At 48.6% G+C, this 14,049-nt stretch overlaps 1 protein-coding gene across 4 annotated transcripts; it reads left to right on the forward strand.

Moving 5' to 3' along the window:
• Positions 1-2,719: 2,719 nt before the first annotated feature.
• Positions 2,720-14,049, forward strand: PIGT (phosphatidylinositol glycan anchor biosynthesis class T). 4 transcript variants are annotated; one of them, XM_068987074.1, is made up of 12 exons: positions 2,720-2,906; positions 3,428-3,605; positions 5,769-5,896; positions 6,199-6,299; positions 6,454-6,540; positions 7,054-7,141; positions 7,250-7,347; positions 7,441-7,606; positions 8,291-8,491; positions 12,374-12,539; positions 12,654-12,737; positions 13,391-14,049. In XM_068987074.1, exons 1-12 carry the CDS (start codon positions 2,720-2,722, stop codon positions 13,641-13,643), a joined length of 1,737 nt encoding a protein of 578 aa, XP_068843175.1. In that variant the 3' UTR covers positions 13,644-14,049. The 4 variants fall into 4 exon arrangements, with proteins under 4 accessions (XP_068843175.1, XP_068843177.1, XP_068843176.1 ...); XM_068987076.1 differs by lacking the exon at positions 8,291-8,491; XM_068987075.1 differs by lacking the exon at positions 5,769-5,896 and having other exon boundaries at positions 3,428-3,575; positions 6,182-6,299.

Raw genomic sequence — 14,049 nt, forward strand, 5'->3', positions numbered from 1 at the left:
TTATGATGTTGTCAAGTTTGTTTGTTCATCTGGACATTACTGAGCCCCCACTCTGTGCTAGCTTCCTTGCTTAGGCAACAGAAATACTAATGTGGCCAAGAGTTCTTCCAGGAAGGGACAGTGTCACAGATAATAGAAATATAAAATGGGCTGTAGCACCAGAGAGGGAGAAGGTAAAGTCTTCTCTGGGGGTGGCTGGATCTTGAGTGATGGGGACAGGCAATTTCAAAAGAAAACAAAGCATAGAAGTACAAAGTAATCATCATCATAATTGGAACTACCTTAACATTTTCTTTGAAGTTGGTAGTGTGGACTCGAGTTCTGACTCATTGTGATCGTAGGCAGTTATCTCGGTTTATGTACCTCAGTTTACTCATCTTCAAGATGGAGATAATAGTACCTTCTTCATAGAGTGGGCTTCCCTGGTGGCTCAGCGGTAGAGAATCTGCCTACAATGCAGGAACTGCAGGAGGTGCAGGTTCAATCCCTGGGTCAGGAAGATCCCCTGGAGGAGGGCATGGCAACCCACTCCAGTGTTTTTGCCTGGAGAATCCCATGGACAGAGGAGCCTGGCCATAGGCTGTCCATAGGGTTGCAAAGAGTCAGACATGACTGAAGCGACTTAGCATGCACGCACAGGTATGTACCTCATAGAGTATTTTTGAGTAAAGGTTTGCAGAAGTTACTAAGCACTTATTCCATTCCAGATTCTACATGCACCTAAGTTCTGATCCTTACAATAACCCTGAAAGTAGGTTCATCCATTCACAGAGCAGGAAAAGTGGCACTCAGATGGCTCATGCTCATATGGACTAAAGGCTGGGGTGGGGATTTGAACCCACATCTGTCTCACATCTAAGCTCAAAGCCTTCTGTTCCATGTCTAGTGGGGCAGGAGCACTGGATGTAGGTAGAATGAGGGTATACTGAGATAAAGACATCTTTTTGACTCTTCCTCTCTGGTTGCTCAAGGGTATATCTAGACCTGGCAGACACCAAATTTGGCTCTTCAGAGCCAAAATGGTTGTGAGTTTTACCAAGAGACTACAAAGCCCATCATGAATGTGCACCTGATTAGGCAGGTGGAAAAACCAAAGAAAGAATTGTTTGGAGCTCCTCCAACTCAAGCCAGCACAGAAGGGGAGAGGTAGAAAAAGATTTTAACAGATCCTTTGCAAAAGAAAATATACAAATGACCAACAAATACATGAAAAGATGTTCAACATCACTAGGTACTAAGGAAATGCAAAGTAAAACCACAGTGAGATACCACTACATACACACCTGCAGGGTAAAAACTAAAAAGACCCCCAAGTTAAATGTTCACTGGGATGTGGAGCAATAGGAATTCTCATACGTTGCTGATACAAGTATGAAATAATACCTTCTGGAGAAAGATCTAGCAGTTTCTTGTAAAATTAAACATATGTTCTCTTTCACCATTTGTAAATATTTATCCAAAAGAAATGTTAAGCATATTCCTACGAAATAACTTGTATAGCAGCCTAGCTCATAAGAACTAAAAACTTGAAAGAGCTCAGGTGTACATGGACAGAACAGATAAACTATGGTATATTCAGACAATGTATGAATGCTATACAGCAATGAAAGAAACAAACTGCTGATACATGCAAGAACATGAATGGGTCAACAAAACATTATTCCCATGAAAGAAGTCTTTTACAAAAAACTGTACATAGTATATGATGATTTCATTTATATGGAGCTCTAGAACAGATTAATCCATTTTGTGGAGAAAAATCGCAACAGTGGTTGCACCTGGAAGGCAGGGGGCACAGGGGTCGACTAGCAAGGGGCATTAGCCAACTTTCAGGGGTTTTAGGAACATATCTTGATAGGAGTTACACCAGTGTATCCATTTGTTGGATTCATTGGATGTGCACTTCGGAGTTGAATATTCGTGTTTGTAAATTTTACCCCGAAAGAAAAATGTTAACAGGTATTGAACTCTCACTCCAGTACTCTTGCCTGGAAAATCCCATGGACGGAGGAGCCTGGAAGACTGCAGTTCACGGGGTCGCTGAGGGTCGGACACGACTGAGCGACTTCAGTTCACTTCACTTTAATGATGTGCATGCTAAACTATTTAAAGAGAAGTTCCTTATGTCTGAAATCTCTGAAATGCATCAAAACATAAGATGAATTGTGGGAGTTAGACTGATAATGTGATAAGACAATTACAGTAAAATGATAACGGTGGAATCTAGGTGATGGGGAAACAGGTGTTCATTGTGACAGGTATTCATCCTTTCATCTTTGTTGTATGTTTGAAATTTTTCATAATAAACGGGAAGGTTATTTGAGGGTTTTGCGGGGAAGTTTTACACCATACGAGCGGGCTAGGCTTAGGACCGAGCAGAGACAAGAAGCTATTGGAGGCAGGGGCCCGGCTGTGGGACCTCGCAGAAGAAATAACCGTTTCCAGTCTGCTTCTTCCACTATCACGGAGGCACAATGGCAGTGGTGGCTAAGCACTTTATCGTAGGGAAAGGGGTCCACAATCCAGATCCCAATCGGTTGTGCCCTGTCAGCTCCCCTTTACACACACACCGTCCTGAAGGGTCTATCCAGGAGGTCCTTCTGACAGCCGCACCCCAACTTCCGGGACAGCACCGGAAGTCACTTCTCTTCCGCTCTTCCTATTGGAGGCCGGCCTGTCTCAGGGGTGGGGCCACTCGGAGGTGGAAGCCGCCGCAGGCATGGCGGCGGCCGTAAGGATTTTCCTGCTGTTGCTGCTGCTTCTGGGACCGGGCGGCTGGGGCCAGGCGGAGCCCCCACGCGACAGCCTGCGGGAGGAGCTAGTCATCACCCCGCTTCCTTCAGGGGACGTAGCCGCCACATTCCAGTTCCGCACGCGCTGGGATTCGGAGCTGCAGCGGGAAGGAGGTGAGGAGAGGAGACTGACGGGAGAACCCTGTGGCACCTGCTGGGAGTGGGGTGGAGGCCAGCCTTGGGGGCAGGCACTGACCCCACGGTGAGGTTCTGGTCCCGGGGCGTGGGTCCTTGGCGGAAGGTGGGGCAGTTTTTGAGGAATCACATTGTACCAGTGAAGAAACGGGCCCCGGGAGGGCTGACTTCTAGTGCGGTGGTCTCTCCGCAGCTTCATGCTACCACTCTAAACCTTTAGTTAGCACCTTCCGTGGACAGCACTGATAAGGATGCTGTTGACGATTACTGTTTATCCTGGGTGCTGGCATGGTGCTGAGTTGAGTGAACAGTTACAGGAAGGAAAGTGGAGATATATAGAGATAAAGGCACCGGTTCAAGATCACATTACTTAGTCAGTGACTGACTGGTCAGGAATTTAGATTCCTCTGACCCCAGAGCTGGGGTGTATTTATTGTTTCTTTGGGGTGGCTGAGAGCCCTCCCTCCAGGATCATCACTCACCTGCTGTCTCTTCTCCAGTGTCTCACTATAGGCTCTTCCCCAAAGCCTTAGGGCAGTTGATCTCCAAGTATTCTCTCCGGGAACTGCACCTGTCCTTAACCCAAGGCTTCTGGAGGACTCGATACTGGGGGACGCCCTTCTTGCAGGCCCCATCGGGGGCAGAGCTGTGGGCTTGGTTCCAAGAGACCGTCACCGAGTGAGTGCCCACCTTGAGGCCTGTGGCAGGCCATGGCAGGAACGTGGCATGGCAAGTGCTGTCATCCTGCCACTGCCCTTTGGGGGAAGCAGTTCCATGGGGGTAAAGCTGCACTGGAAGTAAGAAGTATTATGGCCTAGTGGCATTCTTGACTTTGCTTAATGTGTTTCCTTCCCCTGATACATCCAGACCTGTGGTCTCATGTATCTACGGAGAGAGATAACAGTTATCTGAAGCCTACTTGGATGTAAGGCACTAGAAAGCTGTGGCAAATGGGACAACCTTTTAAAGACATTCATTCACATAATAATAAAATGCCACAAGGGCCAAATAAAATATATGTGGGCTAGAATTGGCCTGCAAGACATCATATCTCTGTATTCGAGAAATTACTAGTTTTTAGGGGAGGGACGGGTTAGGTCCTGTTAGTGTGCTCAGTCACTCAGTTGTATCAGACTCTTTGTAACCCCATGGACTGTAGCCTGCCAGGCTCCTCTGCCCGGAATTTTCCAGGCAAGAATACTGGAATGGGTTGTTGTTTCCTGCTCCAGAAGATCTTCCTGACTCAGGGGTGGAACCTGCATCTGTTGCATCTCCTGCACTGGCAGGTGGATTCTTTACCATTGCCCCACCTGGGAAGCCCAGATTCTCTTAATCTTACTATGGGAAATCAGCACGTATGTATAATCAAAAAAAATTTAGGGGGACTTCCCTGGTGGTCCAGTGGGTAAGACTTCATCTTCCAATGCAAGGGGTACATGTTCCATCCCTAGTTGGGGAGCTAAGAACCCACATGCCTCATGGTCAAAAAAACCAAAACATAAAACAGAAGCAATACTGTAACAAATTCAATAAAGACTTTAAAAGTGGTCCATATTAAAAAAAAAAAAAAAACCTTAAAAAAAATTTAGGGCCTTACCTGGGAGTGGTGGGGGCTGTGGCAGGCTGGAGAGCTTGGGAGGACAGCTGCCACTCAGCCCCGATGGATTGTTGTCATGTGGGAACAGAGACCTACTGTTGTCAAATACTCTCATTTTCCCCAGAAATCTGGATTTTAATGTGAAAATTGGTAAGCTTAAGTATCAGCAAGTGACTTAAAAATTTAAGAAATGCCTATGTTGTGCACAGCAAATGGAACATGGCTATGGTTTGGGTAGCGTTTTCAGGCTTTGAGTTTGCAGTCTTTATTTGAGCTATAAGGATTGGAGCAGTTGGAAAGCTCTGAACCCAGGACTGTTGGAAAACCCCAGGCTAGCTCTACAGTGGTATCAAATGAAGAGCAAGCCCCTGCACTGGCCAGGGCTTCCTCTCTTGCCTGAACTCTGGCTTCCTTGCCTTTTATCCCAGCTGCTCTGCTGTCACTGTCTCCCCTCATAATTGCCTGTAGTGTGGAGGTGATGTTCAGAAATCTACTTTTATTCTATTACTTTATAAAGAGCAAATCTGTTTGGCTGTTTTTCTAAACGAAAAAAACACCTAATTTAGTTTGATGTTTGTCTGCGGTCCTAGGATGCTTATTTTCCCTTGTTCCATGAGCCTTTGTAGATGTAAGACTTCCCATCCTGAGGGTAGAACCAGGACTCAGCAGGGTATTCACAGGGAAGTAGGTTATTTTGCCCAGCAGAGCCCAACTCAGGGTGGATCAGTGAGCTGATCTCGGCCCCTGGGGTGTGGGGCACTTTGTATAGCATGGGGTGTACGTGGGTGATCCAGCCTTGCTCCCTGTCCTCAGGTTGCTCTCAGCCTAGTCGAGGAGAAAAGATGCTTAGGACAAGGTACTGTTGACACCCAACCATTTTCCAGAAGGCCCCTGGTGAGAGGCAGGGACGGTCAGAATGGCAGCAGTGCGACAGGAAGCTGTGGTTGGGGAGGGCAGGAACGCTGCCTGGAGGAGGGAACACCCTGGAAGGGGAGCATAAGGAGTGAGGTGGCACTGCGAGGTGTGAAGAGGAGCCACCTAAGCAGAGGCTGGCGGGGGTGCAGGGATATTCAGAGGAGGGGGAGGAAGAAGGGGCTGATAGGGGAGACCCAGGCCGCAGGCCCAGCGGGGCAGTTGCGGCTCTAGCAGCTGGCCGGCCTCATGGCTTGGCAGCCAGCTGCAGGCTCTGAGTGAGGGGACAGACGCAGCCCTGGGACAGTGAGCGGGTTTGTGTCTCCATCCAGCGTGGATGAGTCCTGGAAGGAGCTCAGTAACGTCCTCTCGGGGATCTTCTGCGCCTCTCTCAACTTCATCGACTCTACCAACACAGTCACGCCCACTGCCTCCTTCAAACCCCTGGGGCTGGCCAATGGTGAGACTGCCCCATGGCCCCGTCCTTCTTCCTGTGCCCTCTCACCCCGGCCTTTGCCTCCTTTCCCTTCTGCTTCCTCCACCGTCTGCGGGGCCAGGTCATCAATCCCCAGGGTGGGCAGGCCCTCCCCCCACCCCTGCCCCCAGGAAGACGTCTCTGCGTTGCTTTCTCCCGAAGGGACGAGGCTGTTCCACACTCCTCCCCCAGCCTAGACTGTGAGAGCGGTGGTGCTGGAGAGTGTGTGCAGGTCCCGAGGAGCAGGGCCCCAAGGCCCTCCCCAGCCAGGCTCCTGTCTCCCTCAGGCACGGACCACTCCTTCCTGCGCTATGCGGTGCTGCCGCGAGAGGTCGTCTGCACCGAGAACCTCACCCCGTGGAAGAAGCTCTTGCCCTGCAGCTCCAAGGTGAGGCCCGAGGGGCCTGAATGCGGGTGGGAGCCCCAGAGAGTGGATGGCGTGGGCTGATGCCCCCTCCCTGCCCGACAGATAACCTCGGCCCCACGCCTAGTCGCGTCACCGTGCAGGACACTGACCCTTCCTCTCACGTTGCCTCCTCCAGGCAGGCCTCTCGGTGCTGCTGAAGGCTGATCGCCTGTTCCACACGAGCTACCACTCCCAGGCAGTGCATATCCGCCCTGTTTGCAGAGTAAGTCTTGGGGGATGGGAGACGGGGGCCATCTCAGGGCTGGGAGAGAAGGTGCAGGTAAAGCACGTCACCCAGTGTCTGTCGAGGGCTGAGCCAGTGGTCAGTGGGAGACGTGATGATGACGATCCAGGGTTTTGGTCACGCACCAAGGAAACCGAGCGGAAATCTTCATCGTGGAGCCTGGTGGTTATGAGCCATAGCCGTGTGGGTACATCTGCTGGCTCAGCCACTTTCTACCTGACTTGACCTTGAGTGGGTCACTCTATCTTCCTGCTTTTCTCATCCGTTAAATGAGAATAATAGTAGTATCAGTTCATCCAGTTGTTGGCAGCGGTTCATCCCACTGATGGGCAGGATGTTGCCGGCACAGGGTTAAGTGCTCAGTACGGAGTGGTAGCAGATTGATGGCGAGGAGATACGGAATAGAGGAGGGATTGCATCCAGGTTGTGGTCCCTGGGGCTGTGAGGTTGGCAGGGAGGTAGGTCGTCACTGCTGCTGTCTGGCCCTTGTAGAATGCACGCTGTACCAGCGTCTCCTGGGAGCTGAGGCAGACCCTTTCTGTTGTATTTGATGCCTTCGTCACTGGACAGGGGAAGAAGGGTAAGCTCCCTTGCTCTGGCATCTCCACCCACCCATCGCCAGCCCCGCCCCATCTGTGTGGAGCAGGCCTAGTCCTGCCCCAGCTCATCCCTGCCCTCTGCTCCCCAGACTGGTCCCTCTTCCGGATGTTCTCCCGAACTCTCACTGAGCCCTGCCCCTTGGCTTCGGAGAGCCGAGTCTATGTGGACATCACCAGCTATGGCCAGGTACTGAGGTCTCCAGCCACACATGTCAGCCCGTTCCCTCCAAGGCCAGCCTGCCCCTCTGCTCGCTTCTCAGCCCTGTCCTTGTGTTCCCAGGACAACGAGACATTGGAGGTGTACCCGCCCCCCCTTGCCACATACCAAGACGTCATCCTGGGCACCCGGAAGACCTATGCCGTCTACGACCTCCTGGATGCAGCTGTGGTCAGCAACTCGCGCAGCCTCAACATCCAGCTGAAGTGGAAGAGGCCCCCAGAGAATGGTGGGTGGAGGGTGGGCCACCACGGCCACCATGGGCTACAGCGATTTCATCTTGTGGGGAAGACTCACAGCCCCATCTCTTCACCAGGAGACAACAGGCTTGTGTTTAGATCCAGATAACTGGAGTCAGACATCCTGGTTTTAACACCACCTCTTCTAAGCTCTATGACCTTGAAGGTTCCTAACTTCATTGTCTCATGCTGAAAACAGGGACAGTAATACCTAACAGGTTAGATGAGATAATTAATGGAAAACATGGAAGTCATTCATGCATTTGTTCATTTAATTAACAAAAATTTTTTTTGAAGACACAAGTACCCTGATTTTGAGAAACATTAACATACAGTAGTTGAAGCAGGCCTCAAACAATTAGTTACAATCATGTTCAGTGTTACCAAGAAAAAGGGTGAAATGTTGTGAGAGCACTTGGTTTGGGTTGGAGCCAGCAGAAAGCTCAGGGCTTGTTAGTACTCAGTAAACAACAGTAATTCTGTTGTCATTGCTGTGAGTTGGGGAAGACAGGGATGGTTCCAGAATGCAGGTTTCCCAGTTCTGGCAAAGCGTCTCCCCGTCCCCTTCTGGCTTTGAGACTCTGAACCTGGCCCAGGGAGTGGATTTGGGGAGTGGCCCCCCCTTTTTGTTTTTCTTTAAAGGAGTGGTTAACTGTTGGCTTTTCTCTGAGCAGAGGCCCCCCCGGTGCCCTTCCTGTACGCCCAGCGGTATGTGAGCGGCTACGGGCTGCAGAGCGGGGAGCTGAGCACGCTGCTGTACAACACCCACCCGTACCGGGCCTTCCCTGTGCTGCTGTTGGACAGCGTGCCCTGGTACCTGCGGCTGTACGTGCACACGCTCACCATCACGTCCAAGGGCAAGGAGAACAAACCAAGTGAGCGCCAGCCCCCAGCCAGCCCCTCCCCCACCCCTCCCCCTCCACGTCCCCCAGCACCTCAGTTCTCAGGATAATTCCAGAAGTACCTTGCAGTCTGCACAGGCGTCAGGAGTAGTTTGAGTGACCTCACCAGTGCCAGATCTGCAAGTGTTTATAAAGTCAAAGTAGTTAAACCACACAGGCCTGGTGACTCTTCGTAGGACATGATCAAGGCAGGAGTTTCCTAATCTTTCTCACTTGCTTCCTTCTCTTTCCTGGAGCTCTGTTTTGTTTCGGATGATTCCTAGACTCTTTTCAGGTGGAGAAAGGAAACGAGTATTGGATACAAAGAAGGTGCTGGAGTAGGTGGTTTTTGCTTCCTTGGGTGGGGTAAAGAGGTGCAGTTTTAAAAGTTTGTTTGTCTTTTCTATTATTTTTGTGAGGAGGAGTTAATATTTACTGAGTGCTTTCTATGAGATGCCAGGCATAGCACAAAAGCGCTTGTTTTCCTTTGGAGTGGAGGGAGACTAAGGAACACAGGAGACTCCTTAGGAAGATGTTACAGCACAACTCCCAACAGTTAGACTTACAATCTTTCCTAAACCTCTTTGTGGTTTCCCATATTTTCTGTCACTATCTGTACCCCCTTGAAAATCTCTACTTCAAACCTCCCACCTGTATATTTCGTGTTTTTTTTTTGTTTTGTTTTTTATTTATTTTTATTTTTGGCTGCGCTGAGTCATCGTTGCTGAGCACAGGCTTTCTTTAGTTGTGGCGAGCGGGGGCTCATCTTGCGGTGCCCGGGCTTTGTGCTGTGGTGGCCTCCCTGGCACAAAGCACAAGCTCTAGGCACGAGGGCTCGATGGTTGTAGCGTGTGGACTTCAGCAGGTGTGGGTCACGGGCTCTCGAGCGCTCAGGCTAGGTAGTTCTGGCGCACCGGCTTAGTTGTTCTGTAGCATGTGGGATCTTCCCAGGCCGGAGACTGAACCTGTGTCCCCTGTATTGCCAGGTGGATTCTTAACCACTGGACCACCAGGGAAGTTCCTGTTTTGTTTTATTTTATCTTAGCTCTGGCAGATTTGAAATACATACCCAAATGGAGCAGAGTAATGAACTCCCGTGTACGCATTACCCAGCCTCAGCAGTCTCCAGCTTCATATCCCGTTTTTTGTTTGTTGTTGATTTTTTTTCTAGTTTCATTGAGATATAATTGACATATAGCACAAGATAAGTTCAAGGTGTTCAGCATGCTCATTCAACTTACATCTATCATGAATTAAGTTTAATGAACATCCATCATCTCATACAGATACAAAATTAAAGAAGTAGTAAAAGATTTTTTCCCTTGTGATGAGAACTCTAAGGATTTACCCTCTTAACAGCTTTCATGTGTAATGTACAACATTAACATGTTTATCATGTTCTACATTACATTTCCAATTCTTGTCTTAGAACTGGAAGATTGTGCCCTTTGACTGCCTTCATCCAATTCCCCTTCCCCCTACCCCGTACCTCTAGTAACAACAAATGTGATCTCTTTTTCTATGACTTTGTTTACTTTTGAAGTATAATTGACCTGTAACACTATGTTAGTTCCTGGTAATAGCAAAGTGATTCAGTGTTTCTATACTTTTCGAAATGATCATTATGATAAGTCTCGTTACCATCTGTCACCATACAAATATAAGCCATAGTTATTGACTGTATTCCCCACACTGTACATTTCGTACCTGTGACTCATTTATTTTGCAACTGAAAGTTTGTTCCTCTTGCCCTCCCTCGTCTATTTCTCTCCTCCTTCTGCCCTTCTCTCCTCGGGCAGTCACCTGTTTATTCTTTGTGTCTATGACTACTTCTGTTTGGTTATGTTTATTCTTTTTTTTTTTTTTAGATTCCCAGTAGAAGTGCTATCATACAGTATTTGTCTTTGACTTATCTCACTTAGCCTAATATTTTCTAGCTCATCCACGTTGTTGCAGATGTCAAAGTTTCCTTCTTTTCTGTAGCTGAGTGATATTCCACGTCTTCTTTACCATTCATCCATCGATGGGCACTTAGGTCGTTTTCTTAGCTATTGTAAACAATGCTTCAGTGAACATTGGGGTACCTATATCTTTTCAAATTAATGTTTTTGTTTTCTTTGAATAAATCCCCAGGAGTGGAATTGCTGGATTGTATGGCAGTTCTGTTTTTCAATTTTGAGGAATCTCCCTACAGGTGTTGATAGTGGCTACACCAGTTTACATTCCCAACACACTGCACAGGGGTTCCCTTTTCTCCGCATACTCACCAGCACTTGTTATTTGTTGTCTTTTTGATGATCCCGAGAGGTGGGAGGTGATACCTTATTGTGGTTTTGATTTGCCTTTTTGTGATGATTATGATGTTGAACTATTTTTTCATCTGCCTGTTGGCCAATCTGTATGTCTTCTCTAGAAAAATGTCTATTCAGGTCCTCTGCCCATTTTTTTAAACAATTCTTTCTTTTTTGACATTGAGTTGTATAAATACTTTGTATATTTTGCATATAAACCCCTTATCGATATCATTTGCAAATACTTTCTCCCTTTCAATAGTCTGTCTTTTCATTTTTCTGGTAGTTTCTTTCACTGTGCAAAAGCTTTTTAGTTTGATGTAACCCCATTTGTTTATTTTTACTGTTGTTTTTCTTGCTTGAGGAGACATATCCAACAAAACATTGCTAGGTCAAAAGGCATACTGCCTATATTTTTTTCTGGAAGTTTCATTATTTCAGGTTTTACATTTAAGTCTTTAATCCGTTTTGAGTTTATTTTTGTATTTGGTATAAGAAAGTAATCTAATTTGATTCTTTTGCATATAGCTGTCTTGTTTTCCCAACACCATTTATTGAAAGGGCTCTCTTTTCCTTATTGTGTATTCTTGTCTCCTTTGACATAGATTAATTACCCATATAAGTGTGGGTTCATTTCTAGGCTGTCTCTTCTATTCCACAGCTTCCCATCATTTTTGTTTCATCTTTCCATTTATTTATTTATTTATTTGGTTTGGTTACTTTTTTTACTGGAGTATCTTAAAACAAATCCTACATATCATATCAATTCACCTTTAAACATCTCTAACAGGTACGGGGCTTAAAAATATGTATAACCTATTGTTATCACTCCTATTTCCCCCAGTGGTCTTGAAAATAACTTTATAATTGATTTGAATTGGGTAAAAATAAGGTGCTCACATTATATTCGCTTGAGATGCTCTTAAGTTTCTCTCTCTCTCTTTTTATATTAATAGACTCACTCTTTAAAGAGCAGTTTTAAGTTTACAGAAAAGTTGAGCAGAAAGTACGGGGTTCCCATATGCACTTCCCTTAACCCTCATTTCCCCTGTTATTCCCGCCTTGATTGCTGTGGTCCTCTTACATCTGTTTTAATCTGTAAAACAGTTCCCAGTGGTTTTTAAAAAATTGATTTGTTGGCAAAACTGGGTCATTTGTTGTTTAGGATGTTCTACATTCTCGTTGGCCCATGTTTAACATGTTCCTCGATCCTCTGTGTATTCTTGAGTATCAGTGGTTAGTTTTAGAAACTTGATTAGGTTTAGGTCTCATATTTTTGGCAAGAAACCTTCCCAGGTGGTTCTCTGGACTCCCTGTTGCATCATGGGAGGCACTGGACGTCTGGTGGCCCAGTTTCCGTGATGTGAAGATGGATTAGGTTGAGCATATCCTGGAACAGCTGCCCTGGAAACACCTTTTCCCTTCCCTGCCCTCCTCCTCCCCGCTGGGGGCCTGCCTGACTTTGTGATCCAGATTCCTCCTCCTCGGCTCCTCAGTCCCAGCCCCAAGGCCTGGACGGGTAGGGACAAGCGGTACAGGTGGGCTGAGCCCTGGAAAGAGCTCTGGGCGCCCTGTCGGCCCCCAGGTTACATCCACTACCAGCCTGCCCAGGACCGGATGCAGCCCCACCTCCTGGAGATGCTGATTCAGCTGCCGGCCAACTCCATCACCAAGGTCTCCATCCAGTTTGAGCGGGCACTGCTTAAGTGGACCGAGTACACCCCGGACCCCAACCACGGCTTCTATGTCAGGTGGGCTCCCCTCACCTGCTGCCCCCACCCTTCTGGCCCACCCTCTCCACCACTCTCCCTGGTGGAGAAGTGTGAGGAACACAGCTCATGGAGTACCTGTCTGCTTCTCTGCAGCCCATCTGTCCTCAGCGCCCTCGTGCCCAGTGTGGTGGCAGCCAAACCCAGGGACTGGGAAGAGAGCCCCCTCTTCAACAGCCTGTAAGTGTGAGCCCTGCCGCTGGCATCTGGGTGGCACCTGCACAGAGGATCAGGCTCCTGCAGGCTGGCCTGGGGCTAGAGGTTGTGCTTGCAAAGTAATGAGTAGATTGGCCCTGTCCTAATTCAAACCCCAGTGGTCTATACTGTTAGTATAGTCTTTATGAAATGATCCTAAAGAGCTGCTAGGAGATCAGAAGGTGAGAAGTGCAGGACGTTTACTCACCAGTTCTCTTACAAATACGGAACTGAGCGCTTATCAGATGCTGGGTACTGCAGAGAGCACCACATGGACAGCACTGGACAAAATGGACTTGCCCCTCCCTGCTCATGGGCACAGTCTAGAGAGGAACTGCTGGGGAGTAATCTGGTAGGTAATCCAGGAAGGCTGCTTGGAGGAGATGACCTGTAGGCCAAGACCAGATGGCTCAGGAAGAGGCAGCCCAGTGAAGGCAGGGTCCCTTTCCTCTCCCTCAACGTAGCTCTCCTTTGATCAGATAATCTGTATTGAGCTTTAAAAGGCTATGAGGCTAAGAAAACTTTGAAAATGCTTCCCACTGACATTGGCCCATGTGGCCAGAGAGCGGGGGTGGGGCTGGGTGGGATGAGATGTGGGGAAGCAGCCAGCCGCCTCACTGCCCGCTCCCGACCCCCAGCTTCCCAGTCTCTGACAGCTCCAGCTACTTTGTGCGGCTCTACACGGAGCCGCTGCTGGTGAGCCTGCCCACGCCGGACTTCAGTATGCCCTACAACGTCGTCTGCCTCACGTGCACTGTGGTGGCCGTGTGCTACGGCTCCTTCTACAACCTCCTCACCCGCACCTTCCAGATCGAGGAGCCCAGGAAGGGCGGCCTGGTCAAGCGGCTCGCCAACCTCATCCGGCGTGCCCGAGGTGTCCCCCCACTCTGAGGCGAGTCCTGCTCACAGCTGGGCTGCAGTTTCTCTTGAGGGGGCGTGGTGGCTGACACTTCCCCCCCACACCCCCGCAAGGCTCTGCCTGCTACTTGCCCTCCCCTGAGGCGGCTTTTGAACCAAACTGTCTCCTGGATTGGGCCACGGCCTAGAGCTGCAATGTTCAGGACAGTAGCCATGAGTCAGATGTGGCTTTTGAATTTAATTTAAATTGAAAATGCATTTCCTTATCCATACTGAGTGCATTTCACGTGCTCAGTAACCAGAGCTGCTTAGTGGCTGCTGTACTGGGCGTCATGGGGACAGATGTTCCCACCGCTGCAGAAAGTTAGTTCTGTTGGACGGTGCCCGCCTGGATAATAGGATGTGCTCAAATATTCGTACCACTGTGTGGTAGGTGGAG

This window comes from Capricornis sumatraensis, chromosome 15, assembly GCF_032405125.1.
Source record: "Capricornis sumatraensis isolate serow.1 chromosome 15, serow.2, whole genome shotgun sequence".
In the NCBI taxonomy this organism is placed as follows: Eukaryota; Metazoa; Chordata; class Mammalia; order Artiodactyla; family Bovidae; genus Capricornis; species Capricornis sumatraensis.